At 33.4% G+C, this 20801-nt stretch overlaps 1 protein-coding gene across 1 annotated transcript; it reads left to right on the forward strand.

Moving 5' to 3' along the window:
* Positions 1-16440: 16440 nt before the first annotated feature.
* Positions 16441-19023, forward strand: LOC124368396 (piggyBac transposable element-derived protein 4-like). Its single transcript, XM_046825704.1, has 2 exons — positions 16441-16645; positions 17167-19023. The coding sequence occupies exon 2, from the start codon at positions 17168-17170 to the stop codon at positions 18866-18868; it is 1701 nt and encodes a 566-aa protein (XP_046681660.1). The 5' UTR covers positions 16441-16645; position 17167; the 3' UTR covers positions 18869-19023.
* Positions 19024-20801: the final 1778 nt, after the last annotated feature.

Genomic DNA, 20801 nt, shown 5'->3' on the forward strand with positions numbered 1-20801 from the left:
CAACTAGTATGAGGTAAAGTACGTAACGTCTCTCTTAACTCATTTGCAATGATTTTAGTGTTCTGAAATTGTTAATTGTAATGGTTTCTCCCAAATATAGTGGCTTCTGGCTGTTTGCCTTAACGAGTCCGTCTATTTTAGATAATACACATTCATACTAAGTTCGTAGCTTATGTAAAAACAATATAAAGTTGACCAAAATAAAAACACTATTTTATTTTTTGTTGTTTTTATAAAACTATATAAAAACTTATTATATACCAAATTAAATGCTATTATAAAGTTTGAAAGCAGTAGTTTTCATGGGTGTAGGACGTGTTTTAAATTTAACACCTTGACCGCCATGTGCCAATATAGTGTCTCGGTAAGTAAGGTACGCTGCCTACCTTGAGCACCTCAAACCACAATAGAATATAATCATAACAATATGCAATGTTGTTTTATGGAATTAAACCACAATACTTACAGCGATTGAAAGTACATCTCATCCTCTAAAACAAAACTAAGGTCCTGAACATGTCAATAAGTGAGCGTTGTAAGGTTGCCATTTCCGTTAGACGCTCGTTTTTGTTAACACGCAACGCAGAAACGTTTGGGAGTCAAGCGTGCTACGATGCCGAAGTAGAAGCGTTCAAAGAATATCTATACTCTATTTATAACAAAAGTAGTAGTTATAAATATGTTACATGCTAAAAACTGTTATTAAATTAATTCCTCTGAGTATAAATAAAATAATCAATTCGTGCAAAATAGAGCCTAAATGGAAATCCATATAATTTGTACTCTAGTTTGTAATCTAAAACATATGCGGAAAGATTTATATTACTTAAGGAGCGAGGTAATGTGAAAAACATTCGTGATAATGTTTTCGTGATATTGGAAATGAAAATGAAAAACATTTAGTAGGTTAAGTAAGTTTTATGGTTAACGTTTGAGTAAAGTAAACGCTGCCTAAAGCTATATACCGTGTTCAATGACTACTGATCTAGTTCTAATTAAATGCAATTCTATCCTAAGCAAATTACCATTATCCTACGGTCCTAACTAACGTGATTCGTCAAGAGAATTTAGGACTGCCAAAGACAGAGTAACATCAATCAGTGATTAACATCAATTTTGTGTTTATCAAGTGCCACAAGACTGGTTAATTTTAATCTTGAATACCACAACTTTACGATGATTGTAACAATCAACAAGTGATTAACACCAATTTTGTGTTTTTCAAGTGCCACAAGACTGGTTAATTTGAATCTTGAGTATCACGACTTTACGATGATTGTAACAATCAACAAGTGATGTCTCAGACATTATTACTGGTAAAGTGAGTAACATTAGTCTTTTTTGTTCTTAATATGAACTGACTTATAGAAGAGGTAAACGCGTACAAGAAACAATGTATGGAAGAAAATAATATATTATGAAAGAAGACAGAACAATTACTATTGTTTTTGTTGACTTGAAAAGGTAAGGTTTGATGGTATATCTAACTATTGTACTCTTCAACTACATAATGTAATTAGATAATGTTAGTTTACCCTGTAATAATTTAACTACCTGTACATTTAAAATTTACAATATAATTGTAAGTAAGATCATATTTATATTACCTATTCTATCGTTTTTCAATCATAAAGTGGTATATAGCAGTATTACTAATAATACTGGTCCTGATACTGGAAAGGTTATTTATAGACACTGTCCATAAATTATCACACAACACCTGACTATTAGACTTGTCAAGAGAAATAAGTATGAAATGTTATATAAATTACGATCATTTTTTACTTAGGTGACTGACTATTTGTCTGTATTTTTCATAGAGATAATTAAATAATGAATAATTATATAAAGTACACACTTTTCAATATAACAAAATCGAGATCACTTTTGAAAATAATGTTTGGAAAATAACATAACCAATTTTAAACTAGCGGCCACACACAATTTTAAAATGCAATAACCACAAAATAGTGAATTTATAAAAAGTGTATAGGAATAGTGAAATAAAGCGTACTAAAGAACGAAAATATTGGTATAAAATTTCATTCATTTCACAAATAATGGTAACCGAATAGTAAAAATAAAACTTTTCCTAGCACCTTCTATTATTTAAACGGTATCCCTCAATTAAAATATAAAGTCAATAATAAAGATTTTTGGACCAATTACAAAGATTTTAATTTGATATTAAAATGTATGCCGTAAAATCATACATTTTATAATATTGCTTTTTTATTTTTTTCGAGGCCATTAAAATGAAACATAATTCAGATATGTGTAATTAAATACGTTATATTAATTAATAATTATTACTAAAAATAACAATTGTAAAATATTTGGAAATACAGTTAGCTGATACAAAAACCCAAAGGTAGCTACATTTTAATGCTCATCGTCTGTCTTCTTTAATGATAAGGTTTTATAGATCTTTTTATGACAAATGTTTCCCAAATATTTAAGTGCCTTTTGTTTGTAACTTTTCTTTAAAAATCGTACATTTCTATTATAAATAATAAGTCCAGATTCAATAAGTGTTTTACCGAACCAGATTTTTCAGTTCTTCTATATTTTATATGAGCCAAATGTTTTTTTTGTGTTTTAATGTTCGTTTTTTTTGGCTAATGTACAGTATATTACAGTCGTTGCATTTAATTTCATAAATCCCCGATTTATTTTTTAATAATTTCATGAATTTAGGTATTTTCTAATATTTCTGATAATTTAATGTTTTGTTAAGCGATGAATATGGTTATAGGCTTTTTAAAAGTCTTATGTACATAAATTACAGTTGTATAGAATGGGTAATAATGTTGTCTTAGATTTGTTTCTATATGTGAAAGTTGCAACATATCTAGTGGAGTAGGTTTTAGTTGATAATATTCAGTTTAAGACTGCTTGCAATCTCTGAGATAATTCAGAGTAAAATCAATACTGGTGAGCTTATCCTGTAACCATTTGACCCATAGTCCGAAGTAACGGCCGCTTCTCATTGGTGGAGACATCGCGTGGTGTGGTCTCTCTTTCCACTGTCCAAGAGCTTACCTTCGATACCCGAACATTCAGTGCATTGTGTATTGTCGGAGCCGTTCTTAAGATGTAGTCTGGTCACGGTAACTCCAAAATCTTGCAATTTGTTCTCGTCACAGTCTCGAGTTGGAGGTTGCCACGCCTTTCTCTCTTTAAGGTGCGTGGGTATTGTATTGTAGTCTTGAGTTTCTCTGCCCTCTTTCTCGTACTCGGCAGTAGCTCACATCGGAGGTAACCTAGTCCGATCACGGAGGTTGCCACGCCTTTCTCTCTTTAAGGTGCGTGGGTATTGTATTGTAGTCTTGAGTTTCTCTGCCCTCTTTCTCGTACTCGGCAGTAGCTCACATCGGAGGTAACCTAGTCCGATCACGGAGGTTGCCACGCCTTTCTCTCTATAAGGTGCGTGGGTATTGTATTGTAGTCTTGAGTTTCTCTGCCCTCTTTCTCGTACTCGGCAGTAGCTCACATCGGAGGTAACCTAGTCCGATCACGGAGGTTGCCACGCCTTTCTCTCTTTAAGGTGCGTGGGTATTGTATTGTAGTCTTGAGTTTCTCTGCCCTCTTTCTCGTACTCGGCAGTAGCTCACATCGGAGGTAACCTAGTCCGATCACGGAGGTTGCCACGCCTTTCTCTCTTTAAGGTGCGTGGGTATTGTATTGTAGTCTTGAGTTTCTCTGCCCTCTTTCTCGTACTCGGCAGTAGCTCACATCGGAGGTAACCTAGTCCGATCACGGAGGTTGCCACGCCTTTCTCTCTTTAAGGTGCGTGGGTATTGTATTGTAGTCTTGAGTTTCTCTGCCCTCTTTCTCGTACTCGGCAGTAGCTCACATCGGAGGTAACCTAGTCCGATCACGGAGGTTGCCACGCCTTTCTCTCTATAAGGTGCGTGGGTATTGTATTGTAGTCTTCAGTTTCTCTGCCCTCTTTCTCGTACTCGGCAGTAGCTCACATCGGAGGTAACCTAGTCCGATCACGGAGGTTGCCACGCCTTTCTCTCTTTAAGGTGCGTGGGTATTGTATTGTAGTCTTGAGTTTCTCTGCCCTCTTTCTCGTACTCGGCAGTAGCTCACATCGGAGGTAACCTAGTCCGATCACGGAGGTTGCCACGCCTTTCTCTCTATAAGGTGCGTGGGTATTGTATTGTAGTCTTGAGTTTCTCTGCCCTCTTTCTCGTACTCGGCAGTAGCTCACATCGGAGGTAACCTAGTCCGATCACGGTCGCTTACCCTCCATTCTCATGATGGTTCCTCTCTAAACTTGATCCTACCCCGATGCCAGTGACGATTGTCAGTGAAAGTGACTTGTTCTCCCGTGGATCCCACTGCAGCCCTGGAAGCCCCGCTCGGATGAAGCCAGGCAAGAACCAAGATGAACATCGGTAAATTGGCATCTATCCTAAAATGCACTCTTTATATTTCATTTAATACCCTCTTTCCATCTCTGGATGCAATTTTTTAAGATTTAATTTAATTTTCATCTCTCATACGTAATATTTTAATCCTACGAGTCACGATCTCTAGTTTCTTAATTTAATTTGTCTCTCTCAAACGTAACATTTTGATCCTCCGAGTCACGGTCTCTAGTTTCTTAATATAATTTGTCTCTCTCATACGTAACATTTTGATCCTCCGACTCAAGACCTCTAGTTTCTTAATTTTATTTGCAGCAATTTCTCCATTTAACACTTTGGCCTCCAAACAGGATTCTCAGTATCCCTCTTTCTCCATTTAACAGTAAACATCTAATTAATTCTCTTATCACTAAAAAATCTAAAATGTTATGGTTTTCATTTTTTTCTACTTTATATGTAAATTTAATGATTGAGTAACATTAAATTTAGAGACGAGATAGTCTTGTAGGTTTCATTTTTGTTTAATATTTCAAATAAATTATAAATGTATTTTATTCCATTTCTTGAGAAATATTTCATTTTATTTTTAGCCATAGTGTCATAATAAATCAGTAAAATATTTGAAATGAAATATGAAAGAGTATAACCCATCGCTGTACAATCATTTTGATTGTAGTAGGATCATTGATACTCCCAAGTATAGTGATTGTTACCCAGGTTTGTTAATATACTCGTAGTATATTCATCAATAATGTTTTTTGTAAATTTATAGAAGACAACCAATCCAATATAATGTCAATTGTATCTGTAATTTGAACTTTATGAAGAATTAATACTACATAAAACGATATAAGACATTCGTCTTCTTATATAACAATATATTTAATGAATTGTATAAAATCATAGCTATGCAGGATTGAAAATGAAAGAAGATGTTTAAAATGTTTGTGTTTTTTTCTAATAATTAAGGTAATAAAGAAGTTAAAGAGATTTTATATTTGATAGTATGTATGAGTCCAATTCCATTTCCGGATTTGCATATTATTAATGGAAATTGTACAATTGTAGGATTTGGAACTATAAGTGCTGCCTTTTCCAAGCAGCTGGTTTCTTTAAAATACCCATAAGGTACCCATCCTGTTATAGTTACCTAGTAATTAAAGTAGACTTACTCTCTTAAATGTTGGATTTTTAGTACAATTGGTTCTGACGAAAACTCTATCGAAAAACGCTGGTGTAATTTATTAAGTTACTATCAATATCTTACAAATTGTTTTAATTTAACCTAAATAAGACAACCAATTAAATACAAATCTCTTTAGGCGTAATATGAGTTTAGCCGCGACTTGTTAACGAAAATTATTTAATACATTTTTTTATCTCTAGAACAATGACAACTATCTTTTGATAGTCTGTTATGGTATTCTATCTAAATACTTTTCGATCAGTGATTACATATAATTTCTTTATCCTAATATACCACATTCATAGTTTTCAATGGAAGTTACACATTATTATCAGGTTACATATTCATAAAATGAACTATTCGTTTGTAAAAACCATATAACAGAAATCTAGCCAACTGGCTGTCATCGTATCCAGATAGAGTATCTTAATATTTTCATATGCTACTGAACTTTATCTTCAACTTATACATGTAAAATATAAGGTATTTTAACTAAAGTCGTCTTTGGTTTGCATCAAACTAGCAGATTCCTATTAAAATATGCTTATGATAACCATATCATCAGTACCACCTATTACAGGAATATAATCTGTAGGTATATATATATATATATATATATATATATATATATATACAGGGTGTATATTATGTCTGGAAACACCCAAATATATCCTTTAATAATTTTAAATATAAATTTGAAACCTCTTACGATCGTGATAGAGATTGGGCATCTACTTTTTGGAACAATGTTTTGTTATGTCACACCAACGGGGGACGTCCTGCCGAGGGTATCGTGAATATTCTTAATGGAAGCCTATACCTTGTGATACATAATTTTAAAGGTAATAGCTTACTGAATTGAATGCCACAAACCGCATCTCAAAGGAATTATTCTATCAGAAAATAGAGCATTTTTAGTATTGAAAATTTACTGATGTTCAACAATGTAATTTTAACATGGTTCTTGCCACAAAATGTGTTACACTAATTTTTTAGCATTTTTTTAAATGTTCAATTAAATAAAACAAAAATTTCATTTTAAGCTGGTTCTATTAGCACAAATTTGCCAGTTTTTATTACAGTACAATTATGGAAATACTTATGTTATTGATTTCTTATTACAAATAAAAAATAATGTATGCTGTTAGAAAAGTCTTACAACAAACGTTTTACCTGCATTTGGTGTCAAAGCAATTGTTCGAACTGTGTTCCTTCTACGGTTTGACAATGAGCCAATCTTGTGTAAAATGATTCGACAGAGTTGCCTAACATTTCTTCAGTTATCAAAGCAATCTCCTCTATAATCCTGTTTCTTAGGTCTTCCAAATTATGAGGCTTTCTTCTATAAACATTGGATTTTAAATGACCCCATAGGAAATAATCGATTGGTGACAAATCCGGAGATCTTGGAGGCCATTCGATTTCTCCTCTTCGGCCAATCCATTTATGAGGAAACCTTAAATCCAAATACTCTCTTACCTGTCTCCCATAATGGGGTGGAGCACCATCCTGCTGAAACCATACATTATCAAAGTATTCTCCTGATGCAATTTGAATAGCTGGGATTATTTCATTTTGGAGCATATTGTAGTAAAGTTCGGCATTTAAATTTCCATTGATGAAAAAGGGTCCAAACAATTTTGTTACCTAAAATTCCACACCATACGTTCAGTTTTTGTGGTTGCTGTGAATGGGACTCAGTAATCCAATGTGGGTTTTCACTAGCCCAGTAACGGCAATTGTGCCTGTTAACATTGCCATTTAGGAAAAAAGTTGCCTCATCAGAAAATAGTATGTTGGTCAGAAAATCTCTATTGTCATCACATTTGCGCATCACAAGTTCACAAAACTCAACTCTTCTGTCGTAATCATCCTCACTTAACTGTTGGACTAAATGAACTTTAAATGGTTTGTATTTATTAATTTTCAAAATCTTACTCACAGACATAGGGTGCATATCATGTTGCTGTGCAGCTTTTCTGAGCGATGTATGTGGGTCTTCAATAAATGTTTGCAAAACATCTAGTACATGTTCTTCATCTGTTGCAGATTGTATCCTACCCGACTTTGGCCGATTACGTACACTCCCTGTCATTTCAAAACGCTCAATAGTTTTTGATATTGTTGAAACACTTATGGGATTCCTTTCTGGGAAAGTGTCATTAAACAAATTACAAACTTCCCGATAAGATCTTTGACGATCGCCATATCCTCGCATCATCAACAGAGTAATTCGTTCTCTTTCAGACAATTCCATTAACATGCCAAAATAAAAACTGAACTACTGTAATTAGATAACTTGTTGACAGCAATGCTTCAGAGACACTGATTAACTCGACAGGAATGATATGACCTTTGTCCATTTGTAATTCCCAAGCTTAGACCTGTCTAGTGAAAGCTCCATGCTCAACAAACTGAAACCTGTAGACCAGATGATTAATAACACAATAATGTTTCTCATAGGCTAGTGACCTTTGTCTCTTTAAACCTTCCTGCTGACTGGAAAACACCAAGTACAGATTCATAAGTAATCAGAGAAAGTGACTCATAAGTTTTATTCATTGTAATAAAAACTGGTAAATTTGTACTAATGAAACCAGCTTAAAAATAAATTGTTTATTTTATTTTAATTGAACATTTAAAAAATGCTAAAAAATTAGTGTAACACATTTTGTGGCAAGAACCATGTTAAAATTACATTGTTGAACATCAGTAAATTTTCAATACTAAAAATGCTCTATTTTCTGATAGAATAATTCCTTTGAGATGCGGTTTGTGGCATTCAATTCAGTAAGCTATTACCTTTAAAATTATGTATCACAAGGTATAGGCTTCCATTAAGAATATTCACGATACCCTTGGCAGGACGTCCCCCGTTGGTGTGACATAACAAAACATTGTTCCAAAAAGTAGATGCCCAATCTCTATCACGATTGTAAGAGGTTTCAAATTTATATTTAAATTATTAAAGGATATATTTGGGTGTTTCCAGACATAATATACACCCTGTATATATATATATATATATATATATATATATATATATATATATATATATATATATATATATATATATATATACTTCAATTCAACCAAGCGCCGCAGAGAGTGTCTTTGGATGTATCGAGACTGGACTCATTTATATTTTTTTTTACTATGATTTATATAGTTTAAGGATGTTGTAAATTTGTATATATTTAATAATTCACACGACCATACATACTTGTAAATGTGGTCAGTTATTTCCAAAATTTTATGTTATATTCATGTAAATTAACGAATGGAAAATAGATTATTATTATTATATTTTTAATTATTAGTTGATGTATTGGTGATAAAATAGAATAAATAAAGAACTATTTCACAGAAATTAAGGTAGATATTATCTTTTAGGTTTTCGTTCTCTCAATGCATTATATTCTATTTTTAATGGCAGTAAAAATTATATTATACCCTGATATTGTGGACTACTGTAACTTCTAAAGCAGTAATGAATTCAGTTTCGTAACACTTTGCGCTCCACTATATAACATAAGGTATTTTCTGAAAAACTCTTTAGGTCCTATATACAGCCTAATGTTGTATTTAAAATTCCTTTTTATATTATACAGTATTTTGAATCTTCAGACCACTAAATACTAATGCCCTGATACTTGGACTACAGTAACATCATCAGCGGTAATCGATTCAGTTGCAATCACGTCCCGCTCTCTGATTTGCTACGTCACACCTGACATCGGTCTGTTGGGAGTATCAACTAACTCATGATACCCTGATATTGTGATTAACGGTAACTTCTATCGTGATAATTGATTCAGTTTGCTTGTCACGTCACGCTCTCTCATTACGGTGAGTCACAGCTGACATGAGTCTCCTGGGAGTAACAACTAGCGCCTTATACCCTGATACTGTGGGTTACGGTAATATCACTACAGAATCGATTACATTCAGTTGCGTGTCTCGTCCCCACTCTCTGCGGCGATTGTGATGACGTCACAGCTGCATCTGTCTCTTTGGAGTATCAACTAACTCATGTACCCTCATGCATACTGTGGTTTTCGGTAACTTTTATCGTGATAATTGATTCAGTTGCAATAACGTCCCGCTCTCTGAGTTATTACGTCACAGCTGGCATCAATCTCCTGGGAGTATCAACTACCTCATGTACCCTGATACTGTGGGTTACGGTAACATCTAAAGAATCGATTACATTCAGTTGCGTGTCTCGTCCCGCTCTCTGCGGCGATTGTGATAACGTCACAGCTGCATCTGTCTCTTTGGAGCATCAACTAACTCATGTACCCTGATACTGTTGGTTACGGTAACCTCTACCGTGGTAATTGATTCAGTTGCGTGCAACGTCCCGCTCTCTGGTTGGGCGTTGTGGTGACGTCAGAGCTGACACCAGTTCCTTTTATAATATAGTGCTTATATTGACCAGATTTGTTTTCCTTAATCAGGTATTGAGAATATGGCCATCGCCTATTTTAATGACTGTAAACTCACATTATCAGGAGATTAAATTTCTTAAAAGAACATGAGAAATGTAATCATACAACATTGACATTTCTAGAATCAACTAATAAATTCTAAATCTAAAAATTTTAAAGTAGTTGAATAGTTTTGAGGAAGAATAAATGACAACTTTGAACAATTTACCCTACTATTTTGACACAAACTTTTATTATCGAAACATTTGAGTTGAAGGTCAAATAATTATATTGTTCTTTCGTGTACGGACACGAGAATGTACAAAGAGGTGCCTATTTCTCCACTAAACATTTATTGGTACGTTTTGTTATCCAATTATTAGTCTTTATTGGAAAATAGTTTGAAAAGCTTAACTTTAAAACATTGTTATACATATTCAAACAATAAGGTTATGTAATTTGAACTTGGAATTAATTAGTATTTCACACATGTTATTTTTTTCCATGGAGGACCTCCATTTCACTCGTATATAAAAAGAATCAATTCTCCGAAAACGCACACTTTACGTAAACTGTGGAGATCCATACCCTATGCAAAGAGATTTCCTAGCATCTTATTCTGCTGCTATAATCTGAGAACAAAAGATAATATCATATATAACAAGGTGTATATTATTATATAAAAATTACGTTATTGTTGATAAAACAAACGAAAAATAAATTATTAATTAACCTCATATAAATAACTGTCCAATTTATTTTGAGCTAGAATAACTTTATTGTTCTCTCAGAGCTGATAATATGACCTCTGGATATGTGCCTTTGTAATAAATCACGACCTCCTACAGATATGTGTGACATTTAATGTCCGGTAACTTCGGTGTATATTCCAGTATTGTTAAACTTGCTGTCACACAAACACAGGCGTATTCAACGTGTAAACTTTCAAACGATAAACTAAACAGATTTCTGATAAAAAAAGCTACCTAATATTTAAGCTTGAGTGTTGTAAAAATTGAAATCGTAATTACGAAATGGATAAAATATTTGATAGAGCTTTGACGGGCTAAAAACAGTAAAAAATTCAGTTATAAGTATAATCTATGATATGCATTATTCTTATATCGTGCTGAAGTATTTGAGTGCTCTTTCAATATTCAATAAGAAAAATTAATTATATACATATGAAAATCATTCTCTAAAGATTGCAATAATTTAAGTTACTTCCACAAAAACAATGAAGGGAGACTTATATATATATATATATATAAATATATATATATATATATAAAAGGTAATATACATATAACCTAAATATATATCCCCCCTCCCCCCCTCCCCCTCCTTCCCCCCTCCAACCCCCCCCCCCCCTCTCTCTCTCTCTCTCTCTCTCTGTGTGTGTGTGTGTGTGTGTGTGTGTGTGTGTGTGTGTGTGTGTGTGTGTGTGTGTGTGTGTGTGTGTGTGTGTGAAATTAAGACTACAGAAATAATAACAAAAATGTACATTGGTGTTTACAAAATAATATTCTCAGTCAGTTCACCAGGGAATAATAACCATCTTAGCTGGAGTTACTGTAATACCTAGGGAACCGGTGAGAGAGGGAGAGTGAGAGGGGGATGGTGGGGAGGGAGGAAGTAATGGAGGGAGGGAGGGAGGGAGAGAGAGAGAGAATTATTATATAACACCATTACTAGAAAAGTACAATCTATTCAGTCTACTAGTGGCACAAGTGGGTAAATCAATGACAACGATCAAACATTGGCTACTTATGTTTACATATTTACTGCTGTCACCATGAAAAGTACTGTACCTGCAAATCATAGCGGTTTTATATTTAAGTTCTAAAATCATTGTTATAGCTTAAATTATTATTTTTATAATCATTTGGTATAAGACTCATGTCAGGGTATACCGTATGCAGTGTTCCTAACGTCCTCACCCCTTCCGGTCTCTTACAACAGAAAAAAACTATCTTGCTCCAGCTGCGAATCGCAAGACTACACCATATGTTGTTTACACATACAGATTATTCTGTTCCAAACTTGCATTGTGAAGATTATGGAAATATGAATCCAATTCGAAAGTTAAACCTGCAGTACATTATCTCGAGTAATTTAAACAATTAAAATAAAAAAGTATTGTTGTCAACCCTAAATAAACCAGTGATGCATTTATTTAATTCTTCCCTGAAACCTGATTGTATTTTCTGTCGTAAGTTCAAGTGTTTGTGTCTCCTTGTGTTGGTGTTCATGTCTTTTTAAGAACTAACCAGTCTTTAGAATCAATTTTAACCAATTAATAATATATGCAAACAATTTTATTCTCTCAGATAATAAAAGTAGAATTTCTCCAAAAAATGCAAATTTTGAACAATTTTATTTTATGATTACTTTCATGTTTTTTTTTAAGGTTTAAGTCACTAACTTTTATAAATTCCCAACACATCTCAAAAATTAATTATTGTGCTTATGAACCCGTAACATTCTCTATCCTGCAGTGTGTCAAATCCTGCAGTAATTCTGCCGGTGATTTTAAATGCAGCAAGTCTAAAATCCTGAGACATTAATTGAGTGCATGGCCTACAATTTGTAACTATCCTAGGAGCTTCAGAAGGATGTTGGTATATTAAGCTATGTTATGTTTATAATACTATTTTATGAAGCTGTATTATTAGTGAAAAATTACAGCGTACTTGCCTCTTCCAAGCTATATATTGAATTTGTAATAATTAACTGGGGATATTAACAGTTATTCACATAATCACTTAAAACTGGGAATAAGATTACTAAAACTCACCAAAGCCACAGTTTTGTGACACCCCCCACCCCCCCCCCCCCCCACCCCCCCCCCCCCCCACCCCCCCCCCCCCCCACCCCCCCCCCCCCCCACCCCCCCCCCCCCCCACCCCCCCCCCCCCCAAATCTTAAAAAAATAAACATAAAAGAAAACAAACAAACATAATCCATACTAATGTATACGCTTTCAATATAAAGAATTAAAGCTAAAGAAATAAGTCATAAAAGATTGTTACCTTAATAAAATATAGATATTAATATATTACATTTATAGACAAAATGGCAAAACATACAGTTACAAATATATTTAAAAATTATTTCGTAACTTAATTATTGCACAGCAAAACAATTTGCAGTATAAATTAGGAAATGCTTAATTTATTGTTCAGGTAATTAAAAATATTCATCCTTTGCAGTTTGTGTAATTTATCCTATGGCTATATAAAACAGAAGATGAGTATTAGCCATTTTAAAGGCTTCATTTAATGGGTAAGCCAACTTCACAGTATGAAAAATACCTAGCGTACCCACATGAAATAAATACAAGCACGTTCTCGGAATAGTTATTGTTAGTTCCTGTTAGTTCTCACGAAAACGTTGTTACTTGCAGTGACCTCTAATATGTATATATTGGTTGGTATATTCAGTATTTTGATATGCATATGATCCTTCAAAAGTGTAATAGTTTAAATATTATTAAAAAAAAAAGAAAACATTTGAAATTATAATTCCTCGTGATATATGGTCTTTAGAAAATGAAACCGATATCTAAATTTTACAAACGATTCATGTTTGTAAAATTTAGATATCGGTTTCATTTTCTAAAGACCATATATCATGAGGAATTATAATTTGAAATGTTTCTTTTTTTTTTAATAATATTTAAACTATATCAAAACTTCTGCTTGGTTTATACCATGGTTTCAAATTAAATATACTTTAAAATAAAGTTCTATTTGAATGCCTAGAGCCTAGTTTTGTACCGAAAGCATGTTCGATGCATTGTATTATTTACAATAGTTATTTAATTAATTGTTTTTGAAATACTAATGTCAAATCATAACAACACAATAAGTATACGTATTAACAAATCGCAATATGCTTAGTTTTATTGTTTTATTCAGTAGGAGGTGCTTATAGGTCACATCAACAAGGTATAGGCGCTGATTCAAAGGGAGTGCTAAATCCGCAAATGGACACGGTCAAGGTGCTGAATTAGGACCCCCCTATTCCAAGGGGGTGCTTATTCAGGGCATGGAAACGGCCACTGCGCTGATTTAGCACTCCCACTTTCGTGACGTCAAAATGACGTCAGTAGCGAGGGGTGTTAATGTCCAGGGGCTGCTAATTCAGGCGCCTCTTTTGAAGTACTTAAACTTAAGATAACTAAGTTGATTGAACACGTAAGAAAATGTGTTGATATTTTTTTTATTTTATACTTTACTTAAAAAAGAATCCTTAAATATCGTAACATGAATAAATAAAATAATTTAACTTGATACATAAGGTGATTACCTTCAAAATCATGTACAAATGATATTGTTTGTTACTATGTAATTTGATTGTTCACTATCCCAGAGAATTGATAAAAACTCCATAAAGGTATTAATAGTATTATTAGGGGGTCATCCTCTTAATAATGATGATAACAACCCTTGGTTATCATCCCACTAATATTATAAATGCAAAAGTTTAAATGTTCGGATATTTGGAGGTTTGTTCTCGAATCACGCTGAAACTGCTATACGGATTGTGCTGAAATTTGGAACAGGTATAGCTTTTGGTCTGAATTAACATTTAGAGTGCTTTTTACCACCGATAACACATTCATTTCACCAAATAAAGTCGAATTCAAATTGAAAAAATTAGTTTGTTTACATTCGAATGTTACGATAAGAACGAAACGTATTTTGACAGCTGTTGACAGTTATAGTTCGGCAAACTTTCTGAAACCTCTGTTTACATTTGAATTTTATCAATAATAAGTAAACAGTGCTTGATCGGTAGTGTAATGCAGATAGTAAATAAAACATTAAAAATAAACTTTGCTCCAGATTGCGCCAGTGACGAATTAAAATCATCTAACGCATTAAATACTGTTATAAAACTAACCTTAATGAACAAAGTTATGAATGTTTTCACATAAGTTACTTTATACTGTTACGCTTCCTTGACATTATGATATTACATTTTAACAATGGCTTACGGACAAACAGAGAAATGAATACTTAACGATTCATTCTTTCCCTGGCTACAGTCCAAAAAACAAGTGTTAACGCAAAACTTGAATCACGTTTATTTTGGAATGTTGCATAACCTTAATAAAAAGTAGGTAGGACTTCCCCCTAGGTCGTATTAGGCTTTTCAGTCCTAGCAAACTTAACTATGCCAACACGATTTTGACCAATATAGATTTCCGAGAACTATATAATAGAACGTATATAGTATTTTAAGACCATTATAGACGATTCCACTAGTTGTTGGCGTATTTTCGTTAATGGGTGCCGCTGGTGTGAAGCTAGCGGCACCCACTGTATTTTGCATATTTTGCACATTAATGCCAAACAAACGCTGAAAATAGCTAAACAAACCTAAACAAACGTCAAACAAACGATTCCACTAGTTTTTGGCGTATTTTCGTTAATGGGTGCCGCTGGTGTGAAGCTAGCGGCACCCACTTTGTTTTTTGCATATTTCGCACATTAATGCCAAACAAACGCTGAAAATAGCTAAACAAACCTAAACAAACGTCAAACAAACGATTCCACTAGTTTTTGGCGTATTTTCGTTAATGGGTGCCGCTGTTGTGAAGCTAGCGGCACCCACTGCATTTTGCATATTTTCACGCACTAATGCCAAACAAACGCTGAAAATAGCTAAACAAACCTAAACAAACGTCAAACAAACGATTCCACTAGTTTTTGGCGTATTTTCGTTAATGGGTGCCGCTGGTGTGAAGCTAGCGGCACCCACTGCATTTTGCATATTTCACGCACTAATGCCAAACAAACGCTGAAAATAGCTAAACAAACCTAAACAAACGTCAAACAAACGATTCCATTAGTTTTTGGCGTATTTTCGTTAATGGGTGCCGCTGGTGTGAAGCTAGCGGCACCCACTGTTTTTTGCATATTTCGCACACTAATGCCAAACAAACGCTGAAAATAGCTAAACAAACCTAAACAAACGTCAAACAAACGATTCCATTAGTTTTTGGCGTATTTTCGTTAATGGGTGCCGCTGGTGTGAAGCTAGCGGCACCCACTGTTTTTTGCATATTTCGCACACTAATGCCAAACAAACGCTGAAAATAGCTAAACAAACCTAAACAAACGTCAAACAAACGATTCCATTAGTTTTGGGCGTATTTTCGTTAATGGGTGCCGCTGGTGTGAAGCTAGCGGCACCCACTTTGTTTTTTGCATATTTCGCACATTAATGCCAAACAAACGCTAAAAATAGCTAAACAAACCTAAACAAACGCTAAACAAACGATTCCACTAGTTTTGGGTGTATTTTGGTTAATGGGTGCCGCCAGCTTCACATAGCTCTGTATGGGCAACACATAAAATAGGGATTTTTCCGTAACGATCGGTGGTTAATAAACTAACCACTTAACATAAGGTTCAAAATAGCATGCTTTAGTTGAGGGAAATTCAACCTTATTCACTACAACAATTACTACAACCAATAGGAAGCCTGGGAATTTTTTGTTCTGCTCTTGCATGCACGTGGCCTCTTCCAGACGTCTATCGGGGGAAAAGTGGTTAGTTGAGTGATCACTGCCCGTCTAGGCACATTGTCAGGTGACATTTCCTGTCTGGTCATCAACTTTAGTTTCTCATTGTCAAAAGGTAAGGTATTTTTTAACTATTATATTATTTACATATTTTATAAGAGTTTGTTTATCTATTGTACCATGAATAATTGACGTCATGCATGTAGTTTATCGACAGTAACATGTTAAAATAGTTCATTACTCAATTGCATAAAAATTAGCATGATTTCAAATAATTAAAAAAAAATATTAGAATACAATTTTGAGGGATCCTATATATTGTAATATCAACAAAAGTTATTGCTAATTCATTCCAGAACGGTTAAAGCATCTGAAACTTTCCAGAAAAGATGTTACAGACGATTTTATATTGTGTGACACATTTTACGTACCTATGGAAGTTCTTGTGTAGGCTAGTTTTATAATGTAGACTAGTTATTATAATGTAAAGCATATAAATATGTCATGATGATATGCAAGACATAAACTATCTACAGTATATTATTATAATAACTCTAATTCTGCCTGTCTGTTACTCAATCACGCAAAAATTACTAATGATAATTCATTTTAATTTATATCTAGTTTTTTTTTCAGAATGGCTAATGACAATCTTCGAAGCAGCGAAATCGATCGCTTCCTCTTCGATGTCACAGAGAGCATGGCAAATGATTCAGAAGACGGAGGAGACAGTGATGCTGATGATAGTAAGCTGTCAGTAAGCCACAGTAGTTATACAAGGGAATTTGCTTCGGTAAGTTTAGCAACTGACTTGTTTTCCAATAACTCATCTTCTCGTCAACAAGATGCACACGTCAGGAATCCTTTACCATCAACATCATTACAAGGTCGACAACTGTCCCAACGTGACATGGACTACATCTTTGATAGTGATGATAGCCAGGATGACCCGACTTACATACCAGTACCCTCCCCACAGCAAAACATACAAGAAGATGTATTTGAACAAGTAGATAAGGACTTGTATATTTCATCTTCTGAGTCTGAATCTGATGATTTTACTTTGAACCAATCAAGTTATATGTTTGATAAGACCCCATCAAATCCTACAAAATATGATTTATTTATATTTAATCAACCAATAGGGCCTAAAGTTCCTATAAATATTGCTTCTCCATTAAGTATTTTTCTATTTTTTATTGGAAATTTTTTGGATACAATATTGTTTCAATCAAATCTGTATGCTAATCAACAAAATGTTGATTTAAAACTTGATAAGGATGAACTCTTAGCATTTTTTGGAATTTTAATAGTCATGGGCTTCCATTCCTTACCAAGCATACGACTATATTGGTCCACTGATCCTATGTTTCATGTAGAGGCTATATCTAAAGTGATGTCATTAAAAAGATTCTTGAAGATATTAAGATACTTACATATAAATGATAATACAAAGGCAATCCAAAGAGGACAGCCAGGATTTGACAAGCTTTTCAAAATAAGACCTTTTATTGATCACTTAAAAAATACATTTAGTGAGGGGTTTTCTCCGAGCCGTTTTCTCAGCGTTGACGAAAGTATGATTGGATTCAAGGGTAGAAGTAGCTTAAAACAGTATCTACCATTGAAACCAATCAAACGAGGATTTAAAGTTTGGGCAATATGTTGTGCTGTCACTGGCTATTTGGTTTGCCTTGATGTATATGAAGGTAAAAACAATGTACCTTTACATCGTGAAAAGGATGACACTTTAGGTTCTAGTGTTGTGTTAGCGTTATGTAAGTCCTTTGAGACATTAGGATATTGTATTTTTTTTGATAGATTTTTTACAACCATACCTTTAATAAAAACACTTCTAAATAAAGGACTTTTCGGTTGTGGTACAATTCAAAGAAATAGAAAATATTTGCCTAATCATCTACTGAAATCAGATAAAAACATGAAAATTGGTGATTCTGATTATGTTAGTTGTGGAGACTTATCTATTTCAAAATGGAAGGACAGGGGGAAAACATCAGTTATGGTAGTTTCTAGTATTCACTATACGTCTGAAGAGGCAGAGGTTCAGAGGAGAAATAAAACTGGGGAAAAGGTTACTATTAAATGTCCAAAGTCTATAGCAGACTATAACAAATATATGGGAGGAGTGGACCGTTTCGATCAACTTCTTTCCACATACTCAATTTCTCAAAAATCAAAGCGTTGGTGGGTGAACATTTTTTATTATTTACTTGATACTGCATTTGTTAATTCTTTCATTATGTATAACTATGTTCAAAAAAATGCCACTACCATAAATGACAAAAAACTATCTCATTTAATGTCAGGAAACTGTTAGCTGAAGAATTGATGAAACCATGGTTCAACCGCCCCAAAAAAGAAATAAATATTACCATACAAGGGAAAAAAAGCTCAGGTAGACTTGTAAATGTAAAAATTAATGATGTTGGAGAACATTTACCGGTCAAATGTACCATAAGACGGTGTGCAAGGTGTAGTACTAAAACCAAAGTAAAACGCTCTACAACTGCCTGCCAAAAAATGCAAAGTCGCACTATGTAAAGAGTGCTTTGCTCCATTCCATGGAAAATAATCCAATTTTCATGGTGTGTTATTTTAACTTTTATTATTATACCTATATTGTTTTGCATTTTTATTTTTATGACTGGTAATACATATCATTATCCTAATAAAACATTGTACCCACATATTATGGGTTGATTTACTTTAATCTTTTCGCTAACATAAGCCTATGATTATCATCCTTTGTATACCTCATTTTACTAATATAATCCTAATATTTTCATTGTAACACTTTTGTATTTGTACTATTAAATTGAAATTTTACAAGAATACTGTTGGATTAATTATTTTTATTGACCCTAAATAAGTGGTCAATATATTAACCACTGCCCATCAATGAACATTAGTTTACCTAAACGCTCGGTGGTTAGTTTATTGACCACCACTTATCAGCTGATATGGTAATGATAAAAATTATTTGATTGCATAATTTACATCAGAGTAATATATAGAATTAAGATTTTATATCAGAAACTGTGTACAAAGAAAAAAATGTGTTGCCCACACAGAGCACTTTTGGGGTGGTCAGTTATTTAACCACTGACCGTTTGTGCAAAATCCACAAAATTATGCTTGCCCTATAAAGGGATAAATACAAATTTACGTTTTTGTATATTTTTTTTTTCATTTACAAAATTACCAGTTACCCGTGTCTTCGACGCACTTTCATAGGTTTTGCACAGATATGAGCACTTCTGATTCCAGTGAATTATAATTCCGACGCCAGTTTTGAGTTTACTTTCATGCCATGATCAAAAACATATATTAAAATGCGTGTGTAAATTACTATTGTGGTTTACTTCGGTCTGAGCATTATTTGTTCCATTATTCATTTTACCTTTTTCCTGATCAAGAAGATAAATACACAACTATATACAAAGCTATATACACAGGATATACAGTATATATTACTGATCAGGGAAGACAACTAAGATAAGTTTTATAACAGTACTAAAATATGCAGTTAAACCTACGCAGTAATTGTTTCTTTTTTTTAATACCTAATACATAACATTTGCTTATATTGTACAGAATAAAGTACTGTTTATTCTTTATAAAATAATATATAGTTTTGGTACTTAGGACATTTGAAGCTGGAGTTAGTACTCTAACTCAAAAATTGAGTGTAGTTGCACTTACTATAGTTTTTACCGACTACTTCAAAGGGAAGCTTGGGATCCAAAGTCTGACCTTACGGTATAAGAAATTTTCTAAGGGAGTAGAGTGAGTAATTACCTAATTGCCGAATTCTAAAAACGGTGTGAAAACTAAATACTTAGAAATTTAAAATAGTGCTTAAAGTAATAAACATATGGTTGTGCTGTAATAAAACAATGTTTACACAGAACAGTTGATTATATTTGACAAGGTTTTTAATTAATATTTCACAACTTCAAAGAACAAGAACCTTCGCTACTTATGAGACTATTTGGTGTAGCCCTGAGGTATTTTCAAAATAAGAATAAAGTATTTTATGTAAAAGCGTACATTACTATCGGTATTATGTTTACGCGTGAAAGCAAAACAGATAAACAAAAACACTTTCGCATTTATAGTACTAAATAAATTTAGTATATAACACATATTTCAATGTGTTGATAATATGCTTCATTACATCATGAGCTTAATACATTCACAATTATATATTGTTTGTCACCTTTGAAAAAGTAACGAAAACGTATCTGACA

The sequence above is a fragment of the Homalodisca vitripennis genome, chromosome 8, assembly GCF_021130785.1.
Source record: "Homalodisca vitripennis isolate AUS2020 chromosome 8, UT_GWSS_2.1, whole genome shotgun sequence".
NCBI classification, from domain to species: Eukaryota; Metazoa; Arthropoda; class Insecta; order Hemiptera; family Cicadellidae; genus Homalodisca; species Homalodisca vitripennis.

What these genes read in the sequence shown, in the direction of transcription:
- LOC124368396 (XM_046825704.1), top strand. Translation starts at nt 17,168, where the DNA reads ATGGCTAATGACAATCTTCGAAGCAGCGAAATCGATCGCTTCCTCTTC.